Source organism: Aegilops tauschii, chromosome 4 (genome assembly GCF_002575655.3).
Source record: "Aegilops tauschii subsp. strangulata cultivar AL8/78 chromosome 4, Aet v6.0, whole genome shotgun sequence".
NCBI classification, from domain to species: domain Eukaryota; kingdom Viridiplantae; phylum Streptophyta; class Magnoliopsida; order Poales; family Poaceae; genus Aegilops; species Aegilops tauschii.
In genome coordinates this window covers 254,795,383-254,811,297 of record NC_053038.3, presented here as the reverse complement: position 1 = coordinate 254,811,297, position 15,915 = coordinate 254,795,383, and the positions used below count along the sequence as shown (strand labels likewise).

The window sequence follows — 15,915 nt, the reverse complement described above, 5'->3', positions numbered from 1 at the left end:
GGGCCCTCTTGATGGAGGTAATACCCTACTTCCTGCTTGATTGTCTTGGATGAGTATGGGGTTTACAAGAGTTGATCTACCTCGAGATCGTAATGGCTAAACCCTAGATGTCTAGCCTGTCTGATTATGATTACGTCTACGGACTAAACCCTCCGGTTTATATAGACACTGGAGGGGCCTAGGATTGTACACAGTCGGTTTACAGAGAAAGGAATCTTCACATCCGAACGCCAAGCTTGCCTTCCACGCAAAGGGGAGTCCCATCCGGACACGCGAGGAAGTCTTCTATCTTGTATCTTCACGGCCCATTAGTCCGGCCGATGTCACATAGCCCGGACGCCCGAGGACCCCTTAATCTAGGACTCCCTCAGTCGCTGGTGCTATTGCTTCACGGAGCTAGCCATCAATCTTCTCCCGCGCAAAAGCGGGTCATAAGTGCGGTAAGGGCTGCCATGGACTTTGGCTTTTCTTGGCCGAGGTGTCGGGTGAGCCATTCGTCTCAGACGCTGTGTTTAAAGGCCGCGAGGGCTTCAGTGTCCGAACAATCCACAATTTGGTTCTTTTTAATTAAGAACCTAGTCCAGAGTTTCCGGGCTGATTCTCCGGGTTGCTGGACTATGTGACTGAGGTCATTGGCGTGTGCAGGCCGAACATAGGTACCTTGGAAGTTATCTCTGAAGGCATCCTCCAAGTCTTCCCAGCTCCTAATAGAGTTTTCTGGGAGGCTGTTTAACCAGTGTCGTGCTGGCCTTTGAGTTTTAGGGGCAGGTACTTGATGGCGTGGAGGTCGTCACCGCGAGCCGTGTGAATGTGGAGAAGAAAATCTTCGATCCATACTGCGGGATCCATCGTACCATCGTATGATTCTATGTTCACGGGTTTAAACCCTTCTGGGAACTGGTGCTCCATCACCTCGTCGGTGAAGCATAAGGGGTGTGCGGCGCCTCTGTATCGGGCGATGTCGCGGCGCACTTCGGATGAAGTCCGTATGCGGTTTTTGGCCCGGGTGAGGTTGTGCCTGTCACGTCAGGCCTGATGTCCGTCCTCTCACGTTGGAGCACGCCCCCTCGATCCATGGATTGATCTTGTCTGACCGGCTCTATTGTCCAGGTCCTTGCGTAGGTCGTAGGTATAGCCCGGGGCCGTTGCCTCCTTGCCTCGATGGCGGGGTGGCGCGGGCTGGTGTTCGGCATAAGTAGCCGGTCTGTCCCGTCCACATGGTGGTCGGTCGGGTTCATTAGCAGTTTTATACTTTGGCGGTATTGGCTCAAGGGCCTCATCATCAAATTGTGGTAGTAGCTTGCGCTTCGGGTAACTCTTAGTTGGGCGTCCGAGGCCGTATTCCTCAGCTGCCAGGACATTAGTCCATCTGTCGTTGAGTACATCATGTTTAGCTTGAAGCTGCTACTAGTTCTTTTTTAGGCTTCTCGCAGAGGCGATTAGCCGGCGCTTAAAGCGCTCTTGCTCGAGGGGTTCCTCCGGCACGATGAAGTCTTCGTCGCTAAGGCTCACATCCTCTTCGGAGATCGGTAGGTAGTTACTACCCTCCGAGTCCTTGTTCCCGACCGGATCGTCGGGGTTAACTTGCCCATCCTCCCAATCATTCTGTTCGGATGTTGGCTCGACAGGGGCTTCGGGGTCTTCGGCATTCTCCATAGTGTTATTGTCTCCGGTGCCGGTATTGCTGTCTTTTTCGCGACGTGATTTTGAGCGGCGCCGCTGACGTCGACGCTTCGGAGGTGTTTTAGCAGGCTTGTCCTCAACCGGATCCTTCTTGCCGTCGTCGTCATCCTCTTTGGGAGTGTCCATCATGTACACTTCGTATGTGGAGGTGGCCGTCCAACGTCCGGTAAACAGAGGGTCTTGGCCTTGTTCGTCTCCGGCATCGTCGTCCATGTCGTCCATGTCTTCGGAGGCGTAGTCCAGCATGTCGGTTAAATCTTCGATAGTGGCTATGAAGTAGGTGGTGGGTGGGACGTAAAAGTCCCCATTCTCAGCCCCTAGTCCGGGCTGGGCGTAATTCGGAAGCGATTCCTCTGTAATGGCGACGGATCGCATTAAGTCTAGAGCCTCGTTTAGGAGCGAGGTTTGGACAAGGAAGCGAGGGTCCGCATGGCTGGCAGGGGTGAGAGCCTCCTGGCCACGCCCGCTTGACGCGGACCTCGAGAGTTCGGATCTGGAGTCCGAGGGAGAGTCCGCCATTTTAGCGACAAGGAGAGCCCGGTTCGACTTCGGGTTTGCCGATGACGCCGTCCCCTCCAGATCTCCGGTAGCAAGTTCCATAATTGTAGAGAGTCCGGCAGGCTCCAAACTCCCGTCTTCGGACCTGGTAGTCTACTCTGGATCTAAGGCCAGAGCGGCGGTCGGGGCCGCGAACCCTTCGAAGATCAAGTCTCCTCGGATATCAGCGACATAGTTCAGATTTCCAAAACTGATCTAATGACCAGGGGCTTAGCTGTTGATCTGCTCAAGGTGGCCAGTCGAGTTGGCACATAGTGCGAAGCCGCCGAATACAAAAATCTGGCCGGGAGGAAAGTCTCCCCCGAGATGACATCGTTGTAGATGATCGAACGAGCCATCGAACCTTCTGTCGACAGCACAGAGGAACTCTCAATGAAAGCACCAATGTCGGTGTCAAAACTGGCCGATCTCGGGTAGGGGGTCCCGAATTATGCGTCCGAGGATCAAAGGTAACAGGAGGCAGGGGACACGATGTTTACCCAGGTTCGGGCCCTCTTAATGGAGGTAATACCCTACTTCCTACTTGATTGACTTTGATGAGTAAAGGGGTTACAAGAGTTGATCTACCTCGAGATCGTAATGGCTAAACCCTAGATGTCTAGCCTGTATGATTCTGATCTGTCTCTACGGACTAAACCCTCCGGTTTATATAGAAACCGGAGGGGCCTAGGGTTGTACAGAGTCGGTTTATAGAGAAAGGAATCTTCATATCCGAACGCTAAGCTTGCCATCCACGCAAAGGTGAGTCCCATCCGGACACGGGGGAAGGCCTTCTATCTTGTATCTTCTTGGCCCCTCAGTCCGTCCCATGTCACATAGCCCGGACGTCCGGGGACCCCCTAATCCAGGACTCCCTCAGTAGTAGTCATGTCTCAAGGGGTCAAAGGGGAGTTCAACAAGGAGAGAGTTAACCTCATTCTCATTAGCCCTTGCACGAGCTCGTGTCATCGGTCCACGTGGTGTCTTGGGAGACGAAAGGTAGGTCCATGGGGATGACCGTAGGATGCTCCGCATCACGTGTCCCCGGTTATGGACAAATTTGAGCAGCTAGACCATTATAGTTGTTGGATGATCTTGACAGATGATACCTTAATAAAGATTGTGTGGGAAATTTAATAATGGGGATAGGTTGGAATTGGATTGCCCAATTCAACCATATGTATTTAATTGGAGCAAGACATACTTAAAATTTGACTACTATATTATTTAGTTATCAGGAAAAAATTAGGTTTTCTGCAAAACAACCACTTCATTATCCTCTTGATTTACCTTGCATATAGTAGTAGGTCTGTTATATCATTCCCTGTGTGATTTACGAATACATTCAAAGTATTGACCCTTTGTGGCTGCAACGTTTCATGTTGCAGATTTTATATGACAAGTGAGTGATACGACGTAGGGTTACGATGTCTATACTCGACATTTGCCTGTGGTGTTGATGGACTTCATGGAGATTTTATTTGCTTTTCTGCTGCATTTTGTTTGTGCTAGCTTGAGCTATGCAGGTATGTATTACTAGCAAAAAAAGCCCATGCGTTGCAACGGGAAAAAGAGTACCACATGCTCTTAATTTACAAAAAATGGTCTATAATCTGTGAATCTTAGCTACGACACAAACAAAGATGGTCTTAATATATAAAAGCGCAGTTTAAGATTCTACATGTGTCCTATTTCAACATGGCTTGTATGTAGATTTAATCTGTACAAAGAAACAGGCAAGTGATCATGCATTTATTCATGTCATGCTCGGAATGGGGTGTTGTTACGGGCGAGTAAGAAAAACGACAAAAATAAACGATGACACATTAGCACACTACAGAGACATGTGTGCATCAATGACAGTTTTCAGTTTAAGAATCACCAACTTATGGTAAGAGCAACTCTAGCAGACCCCGCATCCGCCCCCGACCCGCAAAATAACCGCCAAAATGCGGGTGCGGGCTGGAAAGCCTGCCCGACCAGACCCCACATCCCGCCCCGGCCCGCAATAATTTTTAGGGGGAGCGGCAAATTTTTGGCCCCAACCCGGGAAAACGCGGGTTTCCCCCTCGCGGCTGCGGTGCCCTGCATCACAGAGAAGCAGTTGGCGGGAGGGACATTTCAGCCCGCGCTCTTTTCCCCCTTCCTTCCGCCGTCGCCCGCCCTTGATTCCGGCCATATCTGCGGGCGGAATCGCTCCGCGGGGCCGCCCCACACCCTCCCATGCCAAGCCGCTGCACCGCCCCTCCGGATCCGGTGAGAAGAGCCGCCCCCCAGTCGCCGCCGCCGCTGGGATCGACCACCGCCGAGCGCACCACCCTCGTCGCCGCCCGGGATCACTCGCCACCGGTTAGTCCCCTTTTTATGATTTTCGCGAGCTGTGTAGTAGATTGACGCGCCGGCGTGCGTGTAGATGGAGTTGACCCCGTGCGAGAAGTTCTTGCTATCCGATTCGTCCGATTCGGACGACTCGGATGTGAAGACCATGCTTGCGACCTTTCGGCAGCAAACATTGGTCATGGCGCTTGCCGTGAAGGAGCATGAAGACGAGTACCGAAAGAGGAGGTGAGGATCTACTGTCAGGCGTCTGTGCATTCCGCGGAATCGCCATCTTGGAAACGAGATGTTGATGCAAGATTATTTTTCGGAGAATCCTACATATCCTGCACACCTCTTCCGCAGAAGGTACCGAATGTGCCGATCCCTTTTTGTGAAAATTGTTGAAGCTTGCGAGGCAAATTGCCGGTATTTCACTCAGAGAAGGAATGTCGCGGGCTTAAAGGGATTTAGTGCATATCAAAAAATCTCCGCAGCTATGCGGGTGATTGCATATGGCGTTCCGGCTGACTATGCCGATGAGTATCTTCGCATTGGTGAAGATAGCACAATTGAGTCTGTGCGTAGATTTGCGAAAGTGATCGTCCGTGTCTTTGGTACCGAGTATCTTCGGGCACCAAATGAAGGTGACACAAAGAAATTGATGGCAGCTAATGAGAGGAGAGGTTGGCCTGGGATGCTAGGTAGCATTGATTGTATGCATTGGAATTGGAAAAATTGCCCCAAGGCTTGGCAAGGAATGTATTGTGGTAAGTCTCGTGATGCAACAATTGTGCTAGAGGCCGTAGCATCCGAGGATTTATGGATTTGGCATTGCTTTTTTGGTATGCCCGGCACACTCAATGATATCAATGTGTTGCAACGCTCTCATTTGTTTGCTAGGCTTGCTAGTGGTGATGCTCCTTCTTGCAACTACACTATCAATGGGCATGAATACACAAAGGGGTACTATCTTGCAGATGGTATATATCCTCCTTGGTGCACATTTGTCAAGAGCATAAAAGAACCCAAAACAAAAAAAACAATGTGAATTTGCAAGGGTGCAAGAGGCAGCCCGAAAAGACATTGAAAGAGCATTCGGAGTTTTGCAATCTAGGTTTGCCATTGTCCGAGGTCCTGCTCGTTTTTGGGATAAGAAAACCCTGAAGAACATCATGACTTGCTGTGTTATCCTGCACAATATGATTCTTGAAGATGAGAGAGGAATGGACTTAGAATTCTTTTACGATAATGTGGGTAGCCGTGTCAAACCAGCTAGAGACCCAAACCACATTAGAGCTTTTCTTCAGACATACAAGGAGATTGAAAATGCAGACACACACTTTCAACTTCAGAAAGATCTCATTGAGCACCATTGGCAAAGGGCTGGACAGTGACTAATTTTTGTACTCATTTGTATTTGTATTCATGACAAGTTTTGCATTGCATTATTTTTAGTTTGCTACGGTGATTTGAATAATTATTTGTAATGCGGTTGATTATTTTTTTATGTTTGATTTGAATAATTCAGTTTGTTTTCAATTGTTGAATTATGTTGGATTTGAGATTTGCGGGGATGCAGCGGCGCAAAGAGCAGAACCCGCATAGCCGACCCGTAAAAAAGCATATTCCGTGAATATACTTTTTTACGGATCCGTTTAGGGGGTCTGCATCTGTGCCAGCCCGCGCCGGCCCGCAAAAGCTGTTTTGCGCGAACTGCATACGCGTTTTGCGGGCCGGCGTTTTGCGGGGTCTGCTAGAGTTGCTCTAACTCTTGAACACTTTTTTCACATGCATATTTTTTAAATACACGAAGAGTTGTTAAAAAGGTTCTTAAAAAGATACATGATTTTTTAATCATAAAAAAGATTTTTTGTCTGGAAAAGAACATTTTTGTATGGTCTCCTGTGGACGTAGATACTTGCGCCCCTATTTCATCACTATTTCTTGCCATACATGTCATACGTATTGGCCCCGGTTTCATCACTATTTATATCTTATCAAACTTGTATTTTATTTAATTTTTTTCATGCATGCCTCCTTTTTACTTTTTTTTCATGCATGTCCTCTCCTTTTTCTTCTTATATATAGGGAGAATAGCGTAACATCTAATCTTTATCGGATCTCCTCCGCATTTTCTCTTTTATTTCTTTTATAGCGGACATCACATATTTATTGGGTCGTTCTTTTATTTCTTGTCATGCATGTCCTTATTTATTGGGTGCCTCTAGCAAATTTATTTTCAATTTCATGTGCAATCCTGATTTTGTTGAGATGTTCATCCCTAGTCTGAATCAGTACCAGTATGGAAAAAAGACGGATAATACATTGTTGATTAGCATTGCAGCCTAGATAGTATTTTTTAAATTGTTAACAGGTAAATAACATCATATTCAGATTCTACATATTTTTTCTAATCAAATTCCATATATAACATGTTAAATTTGGAGCTATGGTTTAAAAGATATGAGTATTTTAGAAAAACATTTAATATGTACTGCGGGTTTAATGTCGAAAACAATATTTTTTTATAAAATAGGAAAACGAACTAAGAATACCTATTTCTTTTATTAATAGGTACAAATATTAAATTCTGGATCTACGATGTAATATTATGAGATGTGGTTCATTCTTGATATTACATCTTGTACTGTGTGTGCTAGCTATTGATCCAGAGACTAGCACAGTGACAAATCTTATTAGGTTCGGTCATTACAGCAAAGTATTGGAGGCATTGAGAGAGCTTTGTTCATCTCCCCTCTCCTCTTAAAGATCAAGACCCTTATAGGAAAGATCCTTCTGGATTACTAAGGCCTCCTCTTGAAGAAGATCATCACCAAGCCCTTACCTCCTTTGGAGTGGGAAGAACTTTACCCTAATGCTATTTTTCTTGAACTGTTCTTGTATGCTTGTGGATGTCATGTGTGATACTTTAGTGGATGTGTGGTTGGATTTGTTTGAGTGTTTTTCTCCTTGTGTTCTTGTGAGTTAATCTCTTTTCCTCCCTTCAAGTGTGAAAAGATCCCTCTTAGGGTTACACCCTACAACAGACCTTGTCTCTTCTGCATCTAATCTCTTGGGAAATATGGTGCGAACGGCTGTTTGACAACAAATAGATGAATACTGGCTGCTGAGGAGAATTAAGGATGAAATTAGAATTTAAAACATGAGAGGAGCAGGGATCCCCTCCGACCGAGGCTGATTTGTTGCCTTATTTTTTCCCTTCTTTTAACACCCTTTTTTAGGTGCTTTGCTTGTTTTTTTTTGGCACCTCTTTGTATCGTTTTCACTCCTTATTTTTTGAATACAATATAAACGCAAAACGCTCATACATACACGTATACACTTATCCCTATGAACACACACCTGCACTCTACATCTGTAAACATCTTCTAGAGACTGAGCCGGCATATCATCTTGAGATTTACAAAATCACTATAGGCGCCTCGTTGTCGACGAGAACGTCTCCTCTTACAAAAAATGCATTGCTGAAAATCCTGAAATAAATCCAGAAATAAAGTGAGCATCAGGATTTAAACCCCGATAGGCTAAGGATACTACTGTCCCTTTAACCATCCAACAACAGTTGGGTCGCGTTTTCACCTCTTACTGATCCATGAATTTGGTAGAACTCCTACCAACACCAACGTTTAAAAAAAAACATAGCGTGCCACGCTTGGGTTCATCCTCCGGAGTCCGGACAGAGACCAGACCCGATCTCTTTTCTCTCCTCTTTCCCGGATCACACAACCTCTCTCCGAGTCTCCCCTCTTTTCCAGCTTTTTCCTCCCCCCACCAAACTTCCACGAGACCTCCGGCCACCCACCCGCCAAGGCCTCCCTCCGCTCCGCGCTGTCCCCGCTGGACCACCGCAGCGCTCCCCTGTCCGATCGGGAACGAGGAGAGTGTGCCACAGGAGAGCGCGATCCGTCCCTCCGGCCCCAAGACGAGCGCCATGGCAGACGCCGGCTCTCATATCGCCGCTGTCGTCGCCACCTCCACCTGCACCCACTGGTTGGTTACCCTGTTCCCGTTCCGCGCCGCTACCTCTTCGGCTCTTCCTTGGTGGTGTGCGTGCGTGCGTGCGTGCGTCGGTACCAGGGCGATTACATATCGTGCGTTCTCTTCGTTTTGGATCTGAGCTAAGGAAGACCCGGTTTGATTGGTCCTGAAAGACCGAGGTTATGTATTGGATTAATTACTCGAGCGTGCCACACGCCCACACGATTAAACGGACTTTCTTTGACTAACTAGGTGATTTCCGCGTTTGCTAGTTATAAGCCGGCTGGATAGGTGACCGTCGGTACTCCTGAGAATGTGTTCATTGTGCAGCTTATTGAAAAAGGTCACACTAGCAACCGATGTAGCATCTTGCATGATGTCCTAGACCATCTTGTCCCGCCAATGCCTGGGCATACTTGCTAATATTAACTTCCATGAGAAACCATCAACTGAGTGGAGGGGAAAGTACTCTGATGCTTGGTTTCTCTACTTAACGGAGGTTCCTGATGGAGTAGGTTTGAACAACTATTGTTTCAAAGCAATCCATTGTTAGTTGGAGAAAAATATTAAACGGATTAGATTATAATTCGTGATCATTGGTGCCAGGACATTGTTAATACATTTCTTTATATTAATTATGCATTGTTTGCTTTTGGCATCATATTCTAATCACAAGTATAAAGGATGAACCTAGTATTAGTTGGTAGAGCTATGGGATCAGTACCTTATCGATCTGGAATGCTTCTAACTACCACTGTCAGTTTTGTGTCAAAAAAAGAAAAACTCTCAATCAAGCTCTTCACAGTCTATGACTTCTATTGTTGTAGTTTGATTGATATCTGCCAGGACCCTAGCGGTATTTCTCAGAAGATTTCGACATTGAGAACTAGTTCAGTTAAGTTTGAATCATGATCCGCTGGCACGAAGCACTGTGGGCCGTTCATGTATCATCCAATGTCTTATAGTTCCTCCTTACCGCTTCACTGTTGAAGATGACCGAGACGACGTCGATTCTTCATCGGACGGCTGGAAGGCGTCAGAGTGTTGTTGTTTGCTTTCCAGCAAAAGGGCTACAGTGGCCAACTGCCCCATCTGCTTTTCTTTTGTTTCCTACAATCTTGTAAGGCTATAAAGCCAGGATTCTAGAGCCTTCCGGGACATTCTGGTTGCATTTGGGTAAACCCTAGCTGCCAGTGTTCCTGGTTGGCCCTTGGGTGTATCAGAACTCGTTCTAACTTCCTCGCAATCAATCTCAACTTTTGCTAAGTTCTGTTATTCAGTGAATACTTGTTTGAATTTAGTCTTCAGACCATCTTGGGTCTGACAATGTCACAAGTTGGTTAACAATTTTAGTTTTTGCATCTTCTTTTCTCCAGTCAACGAGAAATTCCATCATCAAACATCGACTTGCATTCCGTACACTGTGCTCGTAACCTTCAAAAGTGCGAGCACTGTGGAGAAATGGTTCCCAGGAAGCTTATGGAAGAACACTACAATGAAAATCACGCTCCGGTATGTTGGCAGTCTGATTCTAAATGCATGTTTTGAGTTTTACAGTCTGATCCTAAATGCCATGTTTTGAGTTTTCAAAACATTATGCCATATTGTTGGTTCTCATTGTGTATTTCAGAAGATTATGCCATAACGTTGGTTCTCTTTGTGTAGTTTATGCTACATTTTTTTATTTTGGTGGTGCATATTCTATATCTTATCTAAAGTGTATAGAAGACTTTATTGATTACACTATTTATTTGGTGGCTGCGAGTGATATTTAAGGTAGAGAGTAAGAAAGCACATGGCAGAGTTTAAAAACATAGCCAAAAGAAACTGAAGCTAATGTGACATGAAGTCTAAGCCACTAGCTGCAACAAGTATAGAAACCAAGTCATGTTAGAATCAAAATTATAGGAAATAATATTCTTCTTCCAGCACATGATGGCTAGTTATCTTCTTCTTGTACTTGTAAACTGGACACACATCTCCTTAGCTTATTCGCCTTTTCTTGTACCTGCAAATAAGAAAAGCACATTTCTTCTGCTATGCTAATTTTATCACAATTGAAACCAGGAGCTAATGCAACATTGCTTTCCATAGGAACAAGAGGAGTAAAATGCACATATTCCAGGACTTTGGTAACAGCTTCTGTTTTTTTTTTCTGTTGTACATGTGCAATAAGTTTATCTTATCAAATGCAGGTAAATTGCTCCCTGTGCAAAGAAACCTTGCGACCGGAGATACTTGATCTTCATAAAAGTGAGCAGTGCACACAGAGGATGGTTGCGTGTGCATATTGTGAGTACGAATTGCCTGCAATTGATATTCATGAACATCAGGTGTAGTTTGTTGTTTACCTTTGAAGGTACATATTTATTTGAATTTGTTTGATACATGTCGACTTGTTCTGATCATAGTAGTTTGAGATACAGGATGTATGTGGAAACCGAACGGAGTTTTGTCAAACATGCAAGAACTATATTAGACTTCGTGAATGGATAGGGCACGAAATGCAGTGCCACGTTAGCTCAAATGGTTCTGAAGAATCATCAAGGTAAACATGTTCCCAATGTCCCAAGGAGTTGTTGAATTTTGTTATTTTGGTTATCGGGTATTGTACGATGTATGATCCATTTAAAGATTAGTGTTGCACAGTCCATACATTGACTGCTTGTTTTCAGTGATCTTTATTTGTGTTGCTAAACTAAATGCAATCCATTATCTGCAAATAGTATATCCTAGATGGGATCCTTACATACTTTGTCAATGTAATTCAAAATCAGTTCAAAATTTGATTAGGTTACAAGTCAAAGATGATAACCATTTCGTAGATCCTGTATGTTGATGTTTTTTTGTTTCAATTTTATAAGCAAGTATATTGTTGCTAGAATTTTGAAGATACTATAGTAGACCTCTTAGCTAATCAGATGTTTGAAATTCAGTGCCAGAACCATTCCAGAGAGAGAAGTGCGGCCTCCTCCACCGGTACGACCAGTGCGTGCTGTGCCTGCTGCACAACACAGGCGACTTCTCTTTACGATTGCTGTAACTGGAATCGCCGTCATGGTTGGATCAATACTGTTCCAGAAGGAGGAGAGTTTCTAGGTCCGACAGCCATGGACTTCATATGTCAGAGTTGTTTTCAACAGTAGTATTGATAAGATAATATAATCTCTTGATGTATAATGTTATCCCCATATTCAGTTGGCACGTCTTGCTTGCTTAAGAGTACAGTTCAAGTCATGGCCTTGTTGGTAGAATCGAAATAACCATCCAAATATTTGTTGTTCTCGGTGCTATGTTTAAACGTCTGAAAGAAGCTATTTATAGTCCTTTTTCAGTTGGACCTTACTGGGTGGACTTGGCATAGATGTACTGCTGCCATGTTGGTACTGCCGTTTCAGTGGGCAGCTGCTCATGATTTTCTTTTTGAGGGAAGACAACGCATTCCATTAATCTATATATACCGATATAAAAAGACCCAAAGGGGGCAGGTCCAACAAATCTCTGCCATCAAACCCAGCCTTCTGATACAGACTCTCTGGGCTGCTACATGACATTCGTGCTTACAATGCACTGTGGAAACATCACTTAGGCCCCTTGTTTGTTTGAGCTTTTGCTTTTGTAGTTTTTCTACTTTGATCAAAAGCCATAAAAACTTCTAAATAGGTGCTTTTTGAGCCTTTATGGCTTTTGATGAATCAATATAACAATACTTGGCTCTAAAAGCCTTCAAAAGCACCCATTTCGAAGCTTTCATGGTCTCTCTTGACTGTCAGATTGTGTGTCCAAACGTATCCCAGCCATCAGATTTTTTGATGAATCAATCCTGGCCGTTGGATCGAACTGTTGTGACTAGAAATGAATAGTGCTTTTCATTCCCACCCCGTTTCACCACCCTCATACGCAATGACAAGCGGGGCCCGGACAATGTGGGGCTTGGTCGTGAGCGACCGCGGGAATAAGTTGCGTCGGGCGCTGTGGGCGTGCCATCGCCTATGATTTTTGGTGCCCGTCGAGGGCATTTTGGTCTTTTCGCGTCCCATTAGAGAGGGGCGATAAGGCACCGAACGCTTCGTCCTCTCTCTTCATCTCCTCGCTTCCCCCTCCGCTCCTCATTCCCCTAACCCTAGCTCATTCTCTACGCCTCCCATCCACCCGTCTCACACCGACCCGGACCCTCCTCCTCACCGCCTCCGGTTGAGCTGCTCCTGTTCTGCCGAGCTCACCGCCTCCGTCCCGCACCCCGAAGCGTCACGGGGAGGAGAGACCGGCCGTGGTCTCCTCATCATCGTCGATCAAGTGACCATCCTCACGTTCTCGTCTTGGCCCCTTCGAGGCGTTCTCGCCAGTCCTCACTTCCCCCTTTACCTTTTTCCTTCGCCGTCTTGCAGGTGGTTTGAGGGTGCCCCCTATCTCCTCCCCTGGACACAGCGAACGTGAGCGACAGTGCGAGGAGCAAGGCAACATATCGTCGATGCAGATCCACCCTTAGGTCGCGACGGCTGCTTCCCCAACACCACGACCCCGTGTTGGCCACCACAACGTCGGTCTTCTCTCAAGATCCGTCGGTCAGTGGAAGGCCAAGGCACGACGCCGCCGATGGCTGTACGCCCAAACTTGTGAGTGCAATGCAGCAGCGGCAGAACCGCTATTGCGAGGAACTCCGACCGCACCTGCGCTCCCTCAGATCCGATCACAACAGTTGGTTGCCAATTTATCCCTATCTACTTAGCCCCTTTGCATTCGTGGCCATATTTTTGTGCTCTTCATGCGACTAATGATTTTACTTGGGATTATGTTGCAGGGTTACTCTTGCCTTTGATATTTTGACCTACTTTGTGCTTCAATTATCCAGGTTCAGCCACTTTCCCTTTTCAGTTCATCTATTTTCTCCATATGATCTATGTGTACGGTCTATACATACCCATGGATGTTATGTGCTCTGTCTTAGGTTGATAGAATAGTTGCTCTTGCTTTTTACCTGCTGAGGGGATGGGTAGAACTACATGTGTCCTTGGTATCTGCGCAGTAGTTTTTTTGCTTTTCTTATCTTGTCAGGTACCTGTTTTTTTCTTCTGTCGAGGAGCACCGGTTTGGCCTGAGGTTGTGTCCTTTCTCTTTCGATAGGAAGTTTTTGTTCCTATCCAGTGCTAGGAGATGAATTGGTTGCAGGGTAGCCAGGGTAGGTCTTTCTGCATATGCATTTGAATATGGGATGTCTCAAGATAGTTGGTCTACTTCTTTTGGTCTTATATATGGTGACTATGTCTTTGGTCAGGACAACTTGGAACAACTTGTGTGTGCCTCTCAGATTCCTACAGAAGAAAGGATACCCTTTCTTTTCTATTGGATGGACAACAACATAACCGCAACAATAGGTCAATCTGGTAATTGGCCACATGTCTTAATCCATTGTAGTTAGAACTTATAAGAGATTGTGCTATCAAGTCAAGTTTTCGATTTATACCCTAGCTTCTAAATAATGGGGAAAACCTATTTTCTTAAATTTTGCACTTTCGACCTGGAATTTTTAGGGAAATTTGTGAATAATTAATTGAATTTGACCATTTAATTCACTCGATAAACATGGAACCCTCCAATCTTCTATTAATAGTTGGTTCCTAACAAATTTGGTCATGAGATGCGCATTGATGGGAAGCTTCGGTTGGGTAGATAACCAGGTCCCAAAGCATCCTATGGCCCATGCCTTCTCATGGGGCTCACACCTTCATGGTCCTCAGGATGAAGCACTGATGTGTTGCGCCGATGAATCTGATAGTGGAGGTCTCAACTAATTGGGAAGATGAACTCTCAAATAACTTATCCCTGATGGTCGGTGTTACATAATTTTCTAGCATTAGATGGCACATCATTGTCCTCTTGTGCTTCTTTATTTGATTGATGTAGATTTTGCAAGATAGGATGACAAATAGCCCTAGCTTCAAGTCATACTATTTTAGTAGGTAGAATGTTGCATGCGCTGTGTAGTCAGTAGTCTGTTTTAGAAGCTCACTATCGCGGAGCATCCTACGATCATCCCCATGTACACCACGACTACTCCCCAAGCCCGAAGTGGACATACGACGAGACCTAGACCTCAAGCATACGCCATTGGACACAAGGTGAACCCGTTCCTAAGTCCTTTTCCTTTTCATTCATGCGAGACATGGTTGCTACCTAATGCAAAGACACTACATGTGCTCAGGAACCATGGACAGAAGGAGGAAGAACGGCCAGCATCAAGACTTATGCAGAGTTTTTGCCAAGCCCGGAACTTCCGGCCATAGCCCGGAACCTTCGCCCCCCGGACCTTCCAGCCACAGCCCGGAACCTCCGTCCCCCGGACCTTCCGGCCATCCCAGAACCTCCGGCCCTCAACACTACAGATGACGCCCGGACGTGCCAACTCTCTGTCCAGCACGGAACACGCCCGGAACCTCGCACAGAACCTCCTGCCTGCCCGAAACTTCCAGCCCTAAAAAAACCAGACCAGCGCCGACTGTGCAACTCTCTGTTAAGCCGGACCCTTGGCCAGAACCTGCACAGAACTTTCGGACCTCGGACCTTCCGGCCCTGCCCGGAACTTCCGGCCTGCGTGCGTGCAGTGACTCTGGGCTGAGGCCCATGTACCCCTTCGCCCCCCTAGACTATATATACTCCTTCTCCAACGTTCTAGGGTTAGCATTGGTTTAGCTCATTTTAGAGATAGAGCTTTGCTCATCCACTTGATACATACTCCATTGGAGACCGAGGCCTCCTAGGAGAAGATCCCCTAAGTGGATTCAAGACCCCGTCTAGGGAAGATCCCCTCATGGATTCAAGCCCCGATCTCATCACGGATTGGGAAGAACTTGCTAGCATTTATATCGTCCTTTGTTGGATTTGAATCATGTATCCCTCCTTGTGTTCATGGATCTAGCACATGTGTGACCGTTTCTCGTGGATTTGAGTGTTTCCTTTCGTTTCCCCTTGTGATTTCATCATGTTCTTCGGGAATCCTGAAGGAAATATGCCCTAGAGGCAATAATAAAGTTGTTATTTATATTTCCTTATATCATGATAAATGTTTATTATTCATGCTAGAATTGTATTAACCGGAAACTTAGTACATGTGTGAATACATAGACAAACATAGTGTCACTAGTATGCCTCTACTTGACTAGCTCGTTAATCAAAGATGGTTAAGTTTCCTAGCCATAGACATGAGTTGTCATTTGATGAACGGGATCACATCATTAGAGAATGATGTGATTGACTTGACCCATCCGTTAGCTTAGCACTATGATCGTTTAGTTTATTGCTATTGCTTTCTTCATAACTTATACATGTTCATATGACTATGAGATTATGCAACTTCCGAATACCGGAGGAACACTTAGT

The 15,915-nt window shown here is 45.8% G+C and overlaps 1 protein-coding gene across 1 annotated transcript; it reads left to right on the top strand.

Moving 5' to 3' along the window:
• Nucleotides 1-8,137: 8,137 nt before the first annotated feature.
• Nucleotides 8,138-11,883, top strand: LOC109761606 (uncharacterized). Its single transcript, XM_020320418.2, has 5 exons — nucleotides 8,138-8,550; nucleotides 9,915-10,050; nucleotides 10,734-10,871; nucleotides 10,965-11,086; nucleotides 11,475-11,883. The coding sequence occupies exons 1-5, from the start codon at nucleotides 8,153-8,155 to the stop codon at nucleotides 11,635-11,637; spliced, it is 957 nt and encodes a 318-aa protein (XP_020176007.2). The 5' UTR covers nucleotides 8,138-8,152; the 3' UTR covers nucleotides 11,638-11,883.
• The last annotated feature ends 4,032 nt before the right edge of the window (nucleotides 11,884-15,915 follow it).

Bases quoted from the DNA above. Each gene is read 5' to 3' on its own strand.
- LOC109761606 (XM_020320418.2), top strand. From the start codon at position 8,153: ATGAATTTGGTAGAACTCCTACCAACACCAACGTTTAAAAAAAAACAT. The intron at 8,551-9,914 runs GTTGGTTACCCT...TCTTTTCTCCAG, and splicing joins ACCTCCACCTGCACCCACTG to TCAACGAGAAATTCCATCAT. The intron at 10,051-10,733 runs GTATGTTGGCAG...TATCAAATGCAG, and splicing joins ACAATGAAAATCACGCTCCG to GTAAATTGCTCCCTGTGCAA.